The sequence below is a fragment of the Tachyglossus aculeatus genome, chromosome 22, assembly GCF_015852505.1.
Source record: "Tachyglossus aculeatus isolate mTacAcu1 chromosome 22, mTacAcu1.pri, whole genome shotgun sequence".
NCBI classification, from domain to species: Eukaryota; Metazoa; Chordata; class Mammalia; order Monotremata; family Tachyglossidae; genus Tachyglossus; species Tachyglossus aculeatus.
This window is the reverse complement of record NC_052087.1, coordinates 42,531,526-42,548,656: the sequence shown is the minus strand read 5'-3', so window position 1 is coordinate 42,548,656 and position 17,131 is coordinate 42,531,526. Positions and strand designations below refer to the sequence as shown.

The 17,131-nt window shown below is 44.4% G+C and overlaps 1 protein-coding gene across 3 annotated transcripts in view; it reads right to left on the bottom strand.

Annotated features, from left to right (window-relative positions):
- The window catches only part of STK33 (serine/threonine kinase 33), a 167,873-nt gene that overhangs the window by 49,585 nt on the left and 101,157 nt on the right, over nucleotides 1–17,131 (bottom strand). For all 3 annotated transcript variants that reach the window (XM_038764275.1, XM_038764276.1, XM_038764277.1), the window contains 2 exons: nucleotides 16,996–17,109; nucleotides 8,902–9,006 (listed from right to left, as the gene is read on the bottom strand). In XM_038764275.1, coding sequence (XP_038620203.1) covers nucleotides 8,902–9,006; nucleotides 16,996–17,109 — 219 coding nt within the window. The remainder of the gene's footprint in view (nucleotides 1–8,901; nucleotides 9,007–16,995; nucleotides 17,110–17,131) is intronic.

The following is a 17,131-nucleotide window of genomic DNA, read 5'->3' as shown; positions in this document are numbered from 1 at the left end:
TAAACTACTTCTGGATTTTGACCAAGAAAACTCTACGGATCCACTACCGGAATGATTGCAAGTGGAGAGTGGGGCATTCTGTGAGAGATGTGTCCCCGGGGGCTCTGTGGGTCGGAGACGACTCGACAGCATAAGAAAAGACAAGACCACCACATTACTGACTCTCCAAAAGTACCTAGTTTCCAATCCCCATCATAGGTTTTAGGAGAAAAAGGAAAAGGAGGGAGAAAGAAGAAGGGGAATTTCATAAGAGTGACAGAAACCTTATGGCAATGAGAGAGGACCGATAAGCTTAATAGCCTCTGTTGGGGAAGATATATGTGAATATAGTAGTCCTTTGAATTTGAAGAAGACAGCATTGATGGTGAAGTTCACTTGTAAATGCTGAAAGGGCTAATGTAGGATCCACAATCTCGACCAGTATGGGCACAAAACGAGGCAGTCCCTTGTTGCGTTATTGTATTTCAATGTTTGTAGCTCCCGACACTGTTTTCTCTTTTGCCTCCTTGTCTCTCTTTTGTTATAAAGTTTTTACTCAGCGAGCCACTCCCTTCTTAATAAATCAATAATTATTATGGTATTGGTTAAGCGCTTACCGTGTGTGAGGCACTGTACTGATGAACACAAACAAATTGGGTTGCGCACAGTCCCTGTCCCGCGTTGGGCTCACAGTCTCAATCCCCGTTTTCCAGGTGAGGTAAGTGAGGCTCAGAGAAGAGAAGTGACTTGCCCAAGGTCACCCAGCAGGTAAGCAGCAGAGTTGGGATTAGAACCCATAAGGTTCTGACTCCCAAGCACGGGTTCCTGAATGAATTGAATTTGCACTGGGTTCCCATACTCTTCTCAGGTGCTATCAGTTTGATAAAACATTTTTTTTTCTCTTTTTCCTCCCAACTCTCTCCCACTCTTCTTGCTAATCCTCCTCCCCACACCAAGAAAGATCCTGCATTTGATTTTAAAGCTATTTATCTAAGTTGAGGCTACATTTGCTATAGGGCCTCTGTTTAACTATCTGAACCCTAAGATAAATACACCAACGCAAATTCTCATTGTTCCAGCTCAGGCCACGGAGATGGTTGAAACCACGGGGGAATGCAAAACCCAAGTAGAGACAAGCAACACAGTTGCTCTTGGCCTATGGATAAACTTGCCTTCTCATAGGGACACCATCTAAGAGATTTTGAACTCTTTCTTCTAGACTGTGAGCCCACTGTTGGGTAGGGGCCGTCTCTATATGTTGCCAACTTGTACTTCCCAAGTGCTTACTACAGTGCTCTGCACACAGTAAGCGCTCAATAAATACGATTGATTGATTGATTGATTCAAGTGGAGGCTTATTTTTTCGCCTGAGGAATCCCAATACGTCAGCTAAAATCAATCTAATTTTCTTGGATCACAGACATAAATATTAGTACAAGAAATAATCAGTTTCCTCCTCTCTCCGGTGCCCTCACTCTCTCTCCTCATAATACACCCACTTTTTTAGAATGGTATTTGTTAAATACTATGTGGCAGACACTGTTCTAAGCCCTGGGGTAAGATAATCAGGTTGGACACAGTCCTTGTCCCACACTGGGGCTCACAGTCACAAGCACCATTTTACAGATGAGGTCACTGAGGCACAGAGAAGTGAAGTGACTTGCCCAAGGTCACAGAACAGACACATGGCAGAACTGGGATTAGAACTCAGGTTTTCTGACTCCCAAAGATGTGCCCATTCCACTACGCCACACTACCCCTCTCTGGCATTTCCTCTCTCCCATGACCTCTCATTCCCCAGACTCCATCTTCTCCAATTCTGGGAATTTAGGCATCCAGGAAAAAAGATTTCACTGGGATAGATTTTTTTTTTCCTTTTTTAATAGTATTTTATAAGTGCTTACTTTGTGCCAAGCACTGGATTAACCACTAGAGTAAATACAAGCTAATCAGCCTGGACACAATCCATATTCCACTTGGGGCTCACAGTCTGAATCCCCATTCTACAGATGAGGTAACTGAGGCACGGAGAAGTGAAGCGACTTGCCCAAAGCCACACAGCAGACAAGTGAAGCAGTGTGGCTTAGTGGAAAGAGCACGGACTTGGGATTCAGAGGATCTGGGTTCTAATCCCGTCTCTGCCGAGTGCTTGCTGCGTGTCCTTGGGAAAGTCACTTAACTTCTCCGGGCCTCAGTTTCTTCATCTGTAAAATGGGAATTAAATCCTACTCCCTCCTAATTAGATTGCGAACCTCATGCAGGATAGGGACTACGTCCGACCTGCCTGACTTGTATCTACCCCAGAACTTAGAGCAGTGTTTGACACGTAGTAAGTGCTTAATAAATACCACGAAAAAAAAGTAGTGGAGCAGGATTAGAACCTGGGTCCTTCTGCCACCCAAGCCCATGCTCTATCCTCACTCAGAGCGGGGGAAGCTTCTGTGGAGCGGGAAGAGGAGCCCAGAAACCAGAGAACACCTGGAAGAAGTGGACATGTGAAGACAGATGATCTTGGAGGTGGGGGGGTCTTGGCTAAAGGACATTTGCAAAAGTGAAGCACAAGCAGGAGAAAATGCAAGGCTGCAGAGAAGAAGAGACGTCAGGGCCAGAGGGGTAAGTTTGGGAATGATTCACGTAGAGATGGGAGTTGAAGCCTTGGGAATTAATAAGAACAAGAACAAGAACATGGACGGAGATGGAGATTAGAAGGGGACCCAGAACTGAACCTTGAGGGATTCCCACAGTTTGAGACTGGGAGGCAGAGGAGGAGCCTGAGAAAGCAACTGAGACAAAGCAACCAGAGAGATAACAGGAGAACCACGAGAGGACAGTGTCAAAGAAGCCAAGGTGAGAAAGTGCAGTCAGTCAATTGTATTTATTGAGTGTTTACTGTGTGATGATGATGATGATGGCATTTGTTAAGCACTTACTATGTGCAAAGCACTGTTCTAAGCGATGGGGAGGTTACAAGGTGAGCAGGTTGTCCCACGGAGGGCTCACAGTCTTAATCCTCATTTTAGAGATGAGGGAACTGAGGTCCAGAGAAGTGAAGTGACTTGCCCAAAGTCACACAGCTGACAAGTGGCAGAGCCGGGCTTTGAACCCATGTCCTCTGAATTCAAAGCCCGGGCTCTTTCCACTGAGCCACGCTGCTTCTCATGGCAGAGCAGAGAAGCAGCGTGGCTTAGTGGAAAGAGGCTGGGTTTAGGAGTCAGAGGTCATGGGTTCTAATCCCGACACCACCACTTGCTAGCTGTGTGACTCTAGGCAAGTCACTTAACTTCTCTGGGCCTCAGTTACCTCATTTGTAAAATGGGGACTGAGACTATGAGCCCCACGTGGGACAACCTGATCACCTTGTATCTATTCCAGCGTTTAGAACAGTGCAAGGCACATAGTAAGCACTTAACAAATACCATCATTATTATTGTACTAAGCCCTTGGGGGAGTCCAATATAACAATAAACACACACGTTTCCTGCCCACAACAAGCTTATAGTCTAGAGGACCATTTCCAAGAGGCGGGGGTGGTCCAGAGTGTCGAAAGCAGCTGAGAGTTCGAGGAGGCTGAGGATGGAGTCGAGGCTGTTGGATTTGGCAAGGAGATCATTGGTGACCCATTGCCTTCTGTGTCACCCTGATTTACTCCCTTTATTCATCCCCTCCTCCCACTCCCTACAGCACTTATGTCCATATCTGTAATTTATTTATTTATATTACTGCCTGTCTCCTGCTCTAGACCGCAAGCTCGTTGTGGGCAAGGGATGTGTCCATTTATTGTTCTGTTATACTCTCCCAAGCACTTAGTCCAGTGCTCTGCACACAGTAGTGCTCAATAAATTTGGTTGACTGACTTCCTGCCTCCACTGGGAATGCCAACCTCCTGGGACCAGCTTCAATAAACCAGAAAGGTGAGAGTAGGGTTGGCTTATTTGGAATAGGAAATATGGAAAGAGGGAAAAGAATGGGAGCAGTGGAAGATCTGGGTAAAGGAGAAGGTGGGAGCAGAGGTGGCCTGGCTTACGGAAAGCAGAAATGGAGAGGACTGACAGAAAGCCTGTTTGGAAATGATAAACTGGAGCGTCCCGTCTCGCCCGGCAGAGACCTGGAAAATGTATTAGCCTTGAGGGACGCCATGTGGAATTAGAACTAAGTCTTCAAATCTGGAACACTCCTCGACATTTTACTCTTCTTTTGGAAATGACAATTCAATAGGTGGTAAGGTCACTGTGGGCGGGGAATGTGTCTGCTATATTGTTGTGGTGTATTCTCCCAAGCACTTAGTACAGTGCTCTGTACACAGCAAGCGTTCAAAAGGATTGATTGATTGATGAAAATAAGCCTTCCCAAAAAAGGGGGGCAGGGGCAATGAGCATGTCCATCAACTCTGTTGTATTGTACTCTCCCAAGTGCTTAGTACGGTGCTCTGCACACAGAAAACAGTCAAAAAATATGACATTGATTACAAAGCTCAATCTCCTTGTTTCAATTTGTGGACCGGATTATACCAGGGAAGGCTTGAGTTGTGAAAAGAACATCCCCTACTACTTTACCGTGTTAATCTCTCGATTGAGGAAGGAAAATGTGTGGCGTGGCAGAAATGACCCTAGTAGTCCCATCCAAATTTGTTTCTGAATCAGTGGCATGAGAACTGTTAGGTGACCTATTAGTGAAATACCAGGCCTATCCTGTGTAAGCCATTTTGTGGTTTCAGCAGGGGAGGTGTTATAACTACATAATCAACAAAAATCGATAACCCAGTGATGGCAAATAATTTGTTTTATCAGGACTCAAAAGTATCTGCTTAGACTAAATGAATGAATGTAAAATAGAATTACAGGAAGAGCCAAATATAAAAAAATGACCACCAGTTTGTACGCTTGGCCTTCAAATTATTCTCAGCTTCCTGATTTTCTAAAAAAAGGACAATACAGTAATTTTGCACATCAATTTCCAGATATATGGTAAGTATTCCAGTAATAATGCAAATACATTACGCTGGAGTGAGGGAATAGATAACTGAAAATACAGAAGTTGGGAGGATGGGAGGCTGTTGAAATGACGAAGAGACATCAAGTGTTCGGAATTCATCCGGGAAGACACCCTAGAGGTAGTGGGATTTAGGGAGGGCTTTGAATCAATCAGTTTGTCAGTGGTATTTATTGAGCACTCACTGTGTGCAGGGCACTGTACTGAACACTTGGAGAAATGCAATATAATAGAGTTGGGAGATGTGATCCCTGCCCACAAAGAGCATTCAGTCTTCAGGGGAAGACAGACATTAGAATAAATTACAGAAAGGGGATATCATAGAGTATAAGGCTACCGAAGCTCCTTTAATAATAATAATAATAACAATGATGGTATTTGTTAAGCGCTTACTATGTACCAAGCACTGTTTTAAGCACCAGGGTAGATATAAGGTAATCAGGTTGTCCCATGTGATGCTCACAGTCTTCATCCCCATTTTACAGATGAGGTAACTAAGACACAGAGAAGTTAAGTGACTTGCCCAAAGTCAAATAGCTGATAAGTGGTGAAGCCAGGATTAGAACCCACGACCTCTGACTCCCAAGTCCGTGCTCTTTCCACTAAGCCACAGTGTTTCTCCTTTAGGCTGTAAGCTCATTATGGGCAGGGAATGTGCTTGTTTATTGTTCTATTGTCCTCTCTCAAGCGCTCAGTACAGTGCTCTGCACACAGTAAGCGCTCAATAAGCATGACTGTTTAACCAATTTAATGAACTGTGGTGAGGTATCAAAGTGAGTAAGAGGCACACCGACAAATGCATAATATGGGGAAGATTATGGTCTGGAAAATTTGGAAGGAAAGGGAGAGTGATAAGCCAGGGGGACACTGTGAGCCACGGGTCATTCATTCATTCAATTGTATTTATTGAGTGCTTACTGTGTGCAGAGCACTGTACTAAGCGCGGTCGTAGGTGAGAGTGTTAAAAAGTAAGACACAGTTAGGAGGGGTAGTGTGACCTAGTGGAAAGGGCATAGATCTAGAAGTCACCGGACCTGAGTTCTAATCCTGGCTCCATTGCTTGTCAACTGTGTGACTTTGGACAAGCCATTTAACTTCTCTGTGCTTCAGTTACCTCATCTGTAAAATACGGATTAAGACTGAAAAACCCCATGTAAGGTAGAGATGGGTATCCCACCTGATTATCTCGTATCTACCCCGGTGCTTAGTGCCTGGCACGGAGTAAGCGTTTAACAAATGCCATTAAAAAATGTAAAGAGTGGGAGGAATAAAGAGCGTGAGCTGAGGAAAAGCGGGTATGTCAATGGCTGGAAAAGTTCATCGAGGGCCCGAATGGGAAAGTTCCAGGTTGGGGATCCTCCTGTCCATTAAGTGTTCGGAATGGTAGGTAGGGGGGAGAAGAAGGAACACCTCCTGTAGGCTTAAAGCCTGCTGGAAAATGGAGTCTAGGCCTCGGGAAATGAAGCTTCAAGCCCCAATCAAGGATCGTGAGGGTGTGATGTCCAAAGAGCTGGCCTTGATCCCCATGTACACGGAGCCGGGATTTGAACATATTTGGATTTAATATGTTTTGTTTTGTTGCCAAGCACTGTTCTAAGTGCTGGGGAGAATACGAGGTGATCAGGTTGCCCCACGTGGGGCTCCCAGTCTTCATCCCCATCCTATATCTATGTATATATGTTTATACGTATTTATTACTCTATTTATTTATTTTACTTGTACATATTCTATTTATTTTATTTTGTTAACATGTTTTGTTTTGTTGTCTGTCTCCCCCTTCTAGACTGCGAGCCCACTGTTGGGTAGGGACCATCTCTATATGTTGCCAACTTGTACTTCCCAAGCGCTTAGTACAGTGCTCTGCACACAGTAAGCACTCAATAAATACGATTGAATGAATGAATGCCCATGGGGTCCCCTTCTATTGCAAACTGTGTCTGCTGTGAAACCTTGGGCAAGTCACTTCACTTAGCATGGCTCAGTGGAAAGAGCATGGTCTTGGGAGTCAGAGGTCATGGGTTCAAATCCCAGCTCTGCCACTTGTCAGCTGCGTGACCTTGGGCAAGCCACTTAACTTCTCTGGGCCTCAGTTCCGTCATCTGTAAAATGGGGATTAAGACTGTGAGCTCCACGTGGGACAACCTGATTACCTTGTATCTCCCAAGTGCTTAGAACAGTGTTTGGCACATAGTAAGTGCCTAACAAATACCATTGTTATTACTATTATTATTATTATTATTATTTTCTGGGCCTGATAACTCTAATTCTATTTATTTACATTGATGCTATTAATGTCTGTTTACTTGTTTTAATGTCTGTCTCCTCCCTTCTAGACTTTGAGCTTGTTGTGGGCAGGGATTGTCTCTCTTTGGTGCTGAACTGTACTTCCCAAGCACTTAGTACAGTGCTCTGCACACAGTAGGCACTCAATAAATATGATTGAATGAATGACTGTTACCTCATCTGTAAAATGGGGACTGAGACTGAGTCCCATGTGGGACAGGGACTATGTCCAATCCAATTCCTTTGTATCCACCAACTAGTATAATGCCTGGCACATAGTAAGCGTTTAACAAATATTGTAATTATTATCTAGGCTGTGAGCCCACTGTGGGCAGGGATTGTCTCTATTTGTTGCTGAATTGGACTTCCCAAGCTTTTAGTACAGTGCTCTGCACACAGAAAATGCTCAATAAATATGACTGAATGAATTATTATTATTTTTATATTCAATGTATAGCTATTATAGGACAAATTTTATTCTAGACTGTAACCTTCATCTGGACCAGATGAACAAGAATCGTATCTACCAACTTGGTTGTACTGTACTCACCCAAGTGTTTAGTACAGTCCCTTACACACACTATTTGCTCAATCAATACCATTGACTGATGGATAAACGGTACAGAGTTCTGCACACAGTAAGCGCTCAATAAATACGATTGAATGAATGGATCAACTGATAAGATTTGTTCACATTCAGTTCAGTCATCAGACCAATTTTGTAAGCTTGCGTGAGAGTGAGACCCACAACCTTGTAAAAGTCTACTGTGACGCAAAGCAATCTAAAGACTTAGGTGAGGGATGGTATCCAAAATGGAGAAACAACATGCCAGTCAGTCAGTCAATCGTATTTACTGAGCGCTTACCTTGTGTAGAGCACTGTCTAAGCACTTGGGAGAGTACAATATAACAATAAGCAGATGCATTCCCTGCCCATGACGAGCTTACAATCTAGAGAGGGAGACAGACATTAAAATAAATAAATAAATTACAAACGTGAACAAAATTTCTGTGGGGCTGGGAGGGAGGGGGGATGAATAAAGGGAGTGAGTCAGGATGACGCAGAAGGGAGTGGGAGAGGAGGAAAGGACAGCTTAGTCAAGGAAGCGCTCTAAAGGTAGCCGATTTATCCTTGAAGTTGTTATAGCTGGGCAGGCTGGGGCTACACTAACAAATTACCCTGGTACCTGCCATCAAAAGTCATACTTTGGCCTCAACTGCTACACTGTAAGCTCCTTGAAGGAAGGAATTGTGTCTACTTACTGTAAAGAACTCACCCAAGTCCTTAATACAGAGCTCTGCCCACAGTAAGTGCTCAATAAACACCACTGATCGACTGATTATTTGTACACTTGTGTTCAAAATGACTTTTTGGCCTCAGTTACAAGATCTGACTAGTTCATTATTGTAGATCATCCTGAAATGTAATTTTCACTCCGACCCAACCAGAAATAGCACTGAAACCATCAGACGGATGCATCACACAATCAATGAAAACTAAAATCCTCCAAAACGCTCTCATCAGCCTCTGGTGACAGTATTCTGACAAGAACACGTGCAACGGTGCCTCAGAGGGATTACTTCAAACCAGAGTGATGTTTACTTGGCATCAAGAACAACTTTCAAATGCTCCAGCTAATGGAATTTTACCTTAGGTGTTTCGAATACTTCTTCCAGGTGGATAATGTGTTCATGGTTCACACTTTTCAGGATGTTCACTTCCCGTTCCAGTAACTTCACAGCCGAGCTTCCAGCCTTAATTAACAAGGGAATATGGATTTTACACTTCTTAAAGGGTAATGATTAAGCACTTACTATGTTCCAGGCCCCATACTAAGCCCTGGGGTGGATACGAGCTAATCAGGTTGGACAGTCCCTGTCCCACAAAGTGCTCACATTCTTAATCCCCACTTTACAGATGAGGCAGCTGAGACCCAGAAAAGGTAAGTAATTTGCCCAAGGTCACACAGCTGACAAGTGGTGGACCGGGATTAGAGCCCATGACCTCTGACTCCTAAACCCAGGCTCTTTCCACTGAGCTACGCTGCTTCTCTACCTCTGCTCAACAACTGCACATTCCTTTGCTCCCTTCATCTTCCTTTGCTATTTCTCCTTCAACTGCAGATTGACAATTCTGTTGAATTGAAGTGTTTCTCTTTGGCCTCCACTTTCAAGTTCTATATAGCTATTCTCTAATCTAACTGCTCTATTCCCTCTATAAAGTTAACTTTCATTTGCATTTGAATCTTGCCTAAATTCTTCCAATTTCCAATACATCTTACTGATCTTTACCTCACCAACATTTTTATTTTATTTTCTGGGTTGGTGACAATAAGGCAATCAGAAATCTCTTCTCTGGTGTCCCTTACAGGAAGGAGCAGTAAAAATCCAAGAGCCCAGAATATTATAACTGGAAAATAATGGGCCTTAATCAATCGATCAGTCAATTGCATTTATTGAGCACTTTCATTCATGCATTCATTCAATCGTATTTATTGAGCGCTTACTGTGTCCAGAGGACTGCAATAAGTGCTTGGGAGAGAACTAAACAACAATAAACAGATACTTTCCCTGCCTATAATGAGTTTACAGTCTAGAGCATCGCTGTGTGCAGAGCACTGTAATAATAACAATAATAATAATGGCATTTGAAAAGCACTTACTATGTGCCAGGCACTGTACTAAACACGGGGGTGGATACAAGCAAACTGGGTTGGACACAGTCCCTGTCCCATGTGGGACTCACAGTCTCAATCCCCATTTTACAAATGAGGTAAAAAAAGGCACAGAGAAGTAAAGTGACTTACCCAAGATCATACAGCAGACAAGGGGTGGAGCTGGAATTAGAACCCATGACCTTCTGATTCACAAGCCTGTGCCCTATCCACTACACCATGCTGCTTCTCTAGTAAGCGCTTGGGAGAGTACAATATAACAGAGTTGGTAGACACGTTCCCTGCCCACCACACGCTTACAGTCTAGAGGAGAAGTTTACGTGACGGGGGGCTTTCAAGGGTGAAGCAGTATGGCCTAGTGGATAAAGCACAGGCCTGGGCATCAGAAGGAACTGGGTGTTTAAATCAGCTCTGCCGCTTATCTGCTGTGTGACCTTGGGCAAATCACTTCACTTCTCTGGGCCTCAGTTACCTCCTCTATAAAATGGGGATTAAGACAGTGAGCCCCATTCATTCATTCATTCATTCAATCATATTTATTGAGCGCTTACTGTGTGCAGAGCCCTCTACTAAGAGCTTGGGAAGTACAAGTCGGCAACATATAGAGATGGTCCCTACCCAACAATGGGCTCACAGTCTAGAAGGGGGAGACAGACAACAAAACAAAACATGCAGACAGGTGTCAAAACCATTAGAATAAATAGAATTATAGCTAAATGAACATCATTAATAAAATAGAGAAGTAAATATGTACAAGTAAAACAAATAGAGTACTAAATATGTACAAGTATATACAAGTGCTGTGGGGAGGGGAAGGAGGTAGGGTGGGGGGAGATGGGGAGGAGGAGACGAAAAAGGGGGCTCAGTCTGGGAAGGCCTCCTGGAGGAGATGAGCTCTCAGTAGGGCTTTGAAGGGAGGAAGAGAGCTAGTTTGGCGGATGTGTGGAGGGAGGGCATTCCAGGCCATAGGTAGGATGCGGGCCGGGAGTCGACGGCGGGATGGGTGAGAATGAGGCACAGTGAGGAGGCTAGCAGCAGAGGAGCAGAGGGTGCGGGCTGCCTGGAGAAGGAGAGAAGGGAGGTGAGGTAGGAGGGGGTGAGGTGATGGAGAGCCTTGAAGCCGAGAGTGAGGAGTTTTTGCCTGATGCGTAAGTTGATTGGTAGCCACTGGAGATTTTTGAGGAGGGGAGTAACATGCCCAGAGTGTTTCTCTACAGAGATAATCCAGGCAGCAGAGTGAAGTATAGACTGAAGTGGGGAGAGAAAGGAGGATGGAAGATCCAAGAGAAGGCTGATGCAGTAATCCAGTCGGGATAGGATGAGAGATTGAACCAGCAAGTCAGCGGTTTGGATGGAGAGGAAAGGGTGGATCTTGGCGATGTTGCGGAGGTGAGACCAGCAGTGTTTGGTGACAGATTGGATGTGTGGGGTGAATGAGAGAGCAGAGTCGAGGATGACACCATGGTTGCGGGTTTGTGAGATAGGAAGGATGGTAGTGCCATCTACAGTGACTGGAAAATCAGGAAGAGGGCAGGGTTTGGGAAGGAAGATAAGGAGCTCAGTCTTGGACATATTGAATTTTAGGTGGTGGGCAGACATCCAGATGGAGATGTCCTGAAAGCAGGAGGAGATACAAGCCTGGAGGGAAGGAGAGAGAGCAGGGGCAGAGATGTAGATTTGGGTGTCATCAGTGTAGAGATGATAGCTGAAGCTATGGGAGCGATTGAGTTCACCAAGGGAGTGAGTGTAGATAGAGAACAGAAGGGGACCAAGAACTGACGCTTGAGGAACCCCTACAGTAAGGGGATGGGAGGGGGAGGAGGAGCCCACAAAGGAGTCTGAGAATTAACAGCCAGAGAGATGAGGAGAACCAGGAGAGGACGGAGTCTGTGATGCCGAGGTTGGATAGCGAGTTGAGGCCATGTGGGACAGGGGCTGTATCCAACCCGATTTGCTTGTATTAGTCCAGTGTCTGACACATAGTAAGTGCTTAACAAACAGCATAGTATTATTATTATTACTAAGGGTGCTCTTCGGCCTGTCAGATATTAAAAGCGACACTTCCCTCAGACCAATTGGAATCATTTGGTCAGTCAACAGTGCCTGGGTGCTTGAAAGCCTTCCTAACCGGGAAGAGTTTGTTTCTGAAATGGCAAGGTTTACCCAATTTCAACTCACTCCATGCTCAATCTGCTGTCATCGGGAACCGCATCCTGGGGTCTCCTCCGTACATTCTGAGAAGCACTGAGCCCTGATCAGCCACCCTGAGGACATTCCCCCTGTAGACCGTAAACTCATTGTGGGCACGATCAGGCCTACCAAACTCTATTGTCCTGTACTCTCCCAAGCCCTTGCTACAGTGCTACTCACACAATTAGTACTCCACACACAATCGCAGCATGGAGAAGCAGTGTGGCATAGTGGAAAGGGCACAGACTTGGGAGTCAGAGGTCATGGGTTCTAACCCTGGCTCCGCCACTGACTGTGTAACTTTGGGCAAGTCACTTGACTTCTCTGTGCCTCAGTTCCCTCATCTGTAAAATGGGGATTAAGACTGTGAGCCCACGTGGGCCAACCTGATTACCTTGTATCTACCCCAGTGCTTAGAACAGTGCCTGGCACATAGTAAGCACTTAACAAACACCATCATTATCATTATTACAATCGCAATTGCATGACTGATAAGCAGCCTTATTCATTCATTCATTCAATGGTACTTATTGAGCGCTTACTGTGTGTGCTGAGTGCTTGGGAAGTACAAATTGGCAACATATAGCGACGGTCCCTACCCAACAACGGGCTCACAGTCTAGAAGCCTTAAGGATGGGCCTGGAAGCCCAAGGACCTGGGTTCTAATCTGGTTCCACCACTTGCCTTCTGTGGGCTCTTGGGCAAGTCACTTCATTTCTCTGGCCCTCATTTCCCTCAACTGTAAGCTGGGGGATTCCATACCTGTCTTCCTTCCTACTTGACTATGAGCCCCATGTGGGCCAGGGACTGTATCCCACCCGACTGACTTGTATCTACCCCGGTGCTTAGAACAGTGCTGGGCAGTGCTCAACAAATACAATAACAAAGAAACAAACAAAGGACCCGGGTGGCAAGGAAGAGCAGGAAGCCCCTCCAGCTAATTCCTCTTCCTCTGCCCTCTCTCCTCACGTATTCTAACAGGTGTAAGCCAGTTGGAGCACCCCAATCAACAGGCTCTCCCCCCCAAGCAGACAGAAGCCGCTGCTCTCCTTGGGGTCAGTCTGGAGGTTTAAAGGGAATAATAGGGAACACGAAACAACCGAAATACCTTTGAACATGTTTGAAGATGGGCACAGAGCTGCCATCACTCTCTGTACACCAGGCTCCCTTCTGACCCTCAAAGTGGGAAGGGGATTTATCTTGAACCTGAGGAAGTGCCCTAGTGGCCCTGCTGCTTTGTATCCTGCTTCCTCTTTCCCTTTCAGAATGCTTACGTGTGAACAAATGCACCTTATAAATTCCATTTCTTCTTCTTCACAGGTTTCTGTGTCAGTTCTCCTCAGGTAATTTTTTTTTTTTACCTTAAAATGGCTGAATTTTCCTCACTGTTCACTACCTTAAACTCCTTCCCAAGTTGTTGGTGTCATTTCTGGTCATGTGTAGTTCAATCAACACTGACTTGCCTTCTTCTTAGTAGAACATCATCATCTCATAAATCTGAACTCTTCTAGTCTGCGCCTACCTCGTTACTCAATTTGGGCATTAATATCAGCTTAGAGTGAATTGCTGTGCAATTTGCTGCAATTTTTTTAATGGCTGAGGGAAAGCCCTCCATTTTCCATTTGTAAAAGCAGTCATTTCTGCAGTACCACAGGTTTTTGTTCCATAATTTGCATCTCACACAAGGAAAGTATTAAGGGGGTGGCGTTTTCCCAACACTAGCTGGTAATGGGTAGAAAATGATCCAAAATTTGGCCCAGGTAGATTCAATATAAGAAGAAACAGCCGTCAACCTACCAGTAGCACTGGTCAAAGTGAAAAGCTTCTACACTTCCCAGCTTCTGCCTCCTTGTATGACACCGTAGGAGACTTTTGTGATTCTTTGCCATTGTATTATCACTGATAATAATAACAATAATAACTGTAGTAATTGTTAAGTGCTTACAATGGGCCAGGCACTGTACTAAGGGTTGGGGGTGGATACAAGCAAATTGGGTTGGACACAGTCCCTGTCCTACATGGGGCTCAAAGTCTTAATCCCCACTTTATGGAAGAGGTAACTGAGACACAGAGAAGTTCACAGACTTGCCCAAGGCCACACAGCAGACAAGTGGAGGAGTTAGGATTAGAACTCAGGTCCTTCAGACTCCCAGGCCCAGGATCTAATCACTAGGCCGTGATGCTTCTCTACTGTAAAGTTTTGAAACTTTTCAGTATTTAGTACAGTTAGATAACAATGGTGCAAATATTCTGCTAGGGGGTGAACATACTGACAGTAAAGAAATGTGTACCCAAACTGCCGGCATGGTGGTGTTTTCAAACCTTCTATGCTCTAACCGACAAAATCAATGATTACTATAACACAATCTCCCCAGACCTGGTGTTCTTCAAGAGCATTGTTACCACGACAGAGCAGAAACAACTTTTTGGTTCGAGGCTCCTCTCACTTCAGCATTGTTTATGCTCTTGGATCTGTGACCTTTGGGCACTTGAGAGTCACCCCACTCTCAACCCCACAGCACTTATGTGTGGGAAGGGAATGTGTCTGTTATGCTGTTATATTGTACTCTCCCAAGTGCTTAATACAGTGCTGGGCACACAGTAAGTGCTCAATAAACACCATGGATTGACTGATTGGTCTATAAATTATATATTATAAATTATTTCTCTATATTAATGTCTGTCTCCCTCTCTAGACTGTAAGATCACTATGGGCAGGGAATGGGTCTACTAGTTCTGTGGTACTGAACTCTCCCGAGTGGTTACTACAGTACTCTGCACACAACAAGTGTGCTTAATAAATACGACTGAATAAGTGCTCATTAAATACCATTGATTGAAGATGACAGGTAAGTCCCTTTCAATCAATGGCAACTGTTGAGTGCTTACTGTGTGCAGAGCACTGTACTCAGCACTTGGGAGAGAATAACACATAGGGTTAGTAACACAAACTAACATAGTAAAATAACATAATTTATTAATTTACTACATAGTAAAATAGTACTACATAGTAAAATAACACAAGCGCTTAGTACAGTGCTCTGCACACAGTAAGCGCTCAATAAATATGATTGATTAATAACACAAAGGGTTGGTAACAATAATAATAATTGATAATAATAATGGTATTTGTTAAGCACTTACTATGTGCCAGGCACTGTACTAAGCACTAGGATGGATACAAGCAAATCGGGTTGGATACAGTCCCTGGTCCATATAGGACTCACAGTCTTAATCCCCGTTTTGTAGGTGAGGTAAGTGAGGTACAGAGAAGTGAAGTGACCTGCCCAAGGACACACAGCAGACGAGTGGAGGAGACAGGATTAGAACTCATGACTTCTGACACCCAGGCCCGGGCTGTAGCCACTGTGAACAATACCTGCCCTTTGTGCCCTCTGAGACCACAAATCCCAGCAGCCCACGGGTACAATTGCACATGGGCACTGCATCAGGCATGTGCTAGCCCCTTCTCTTTGACACACACAAAGTTGGTCAATCAATCAATTAATCAATCGTATTTATTGAGCACTTACTGTGTGCAGAGCACTGTACTAAGCGCTTGGGAAGTACAAGTTGGCAACATATAGAGACGGTCCCTACCCAACAGTGGGCTCACAGTCTAACGGCCTACGTGGTTCATAGTAGCCACGTTTCAGACTCCATCTCTTGGGTTCAATTCAGGCCAGGCTGAATTGGCTGATAGGGTTGGGGCTCATAATTATTTCTTGAAAACTACCTATGATGCACAACTCTCCTAATGACTATCACTTCTAAAATTGATCTCCAAATGGGCCGGTAAAAGAGGACAGTGTGGTCTAGTGGAGAGAGCATGAGGAGGCCTTTGCTTCTAGTCCCGGCTCTTCCCTGGCATAAAGTCTGTGACTCTGGACAACTCACTTTATTAATCAATCAGTCAAATTTCTTCCTCTCCCTTCTGCGTTGCCCTGATTTGCTCCCTTTATTCATCCCCTCTCCGAGCCCCACAGCGCTTACATATGTATCTGTAACTTTATTCATTCATTCAATCGCATTTATTGAGCGCTTACTGTGTGCAGAGCACTGTACTAAGAGCTTGGGAAGTACAAGTTGGCAACATATAGACATGGTCCCTACCCAACAGTGGGCTCACAGTCTTTATTTATTCATATTAATGTCTGTCTTCCCATCTAAACTGTAAGCTCATTGTGGGGCAGGGAATGTGTCTGTTACATTGTTATAGTATAATAATAATAATGATAATAATGATGTCATTTGTTAAGCACTTACTATGTGCAAAGCACTGTTCTAAGCGCTGGGAAGGATACAAGGTGATCAGGTTGACCCATGTGGAGCCCCACAGTCTTAATCCCCATTTTACATAGGAGGTAACTGAGGCACAGAGAAGTTAAGTGACTTGCCCAAAGTCACACAGCTGACAAGCGGCTGAGCTGGGATTTGAACCCAAGACCTCTGACTCCCAAGCCCAGACTCTTTCCACTGAGCCACACTGCTTCTCTGCACTCTACCAAGTGCTTCGTACAGTGCTCTCTACACAGTAAGTGCTCAATAAATACAGTTGACTGACGGACAATCAATCCATGGTATTTATTGAGTGCTCACCATGTGCTTGAGAGAGTGCAATATAACAGAGTTCGGAGACACATTTCCTTCCCACAGCAAGCTTACAGACTAGAGGGGGCATCAGTTTCCCCATCTACAATATGAGGTTGATAATGCCTGCTTTTCCCTTTCTCACAGAATGAGGATAAAATAAGATCTCCCTGGTATGAAAGCGCTCTGGAAATAAAAAAGGGCTATACAAAAATCAAGGTATTATTCATTATTATTACAATCATTTTATAATAATAATAGAAAGGGGACTCTGACATCATATACATACCTTTTCTTTGTTCACTTTTTTGATTGCCCACTTCAGGCCCGTTTCCTTGTGTGTGACTTCAATGACTGTTCCAAAATTGCCTTGTCCCAGTTTTCTACCGAAAGTATAGAATTGCTTTAAAAAAAAAAAGAGAAAT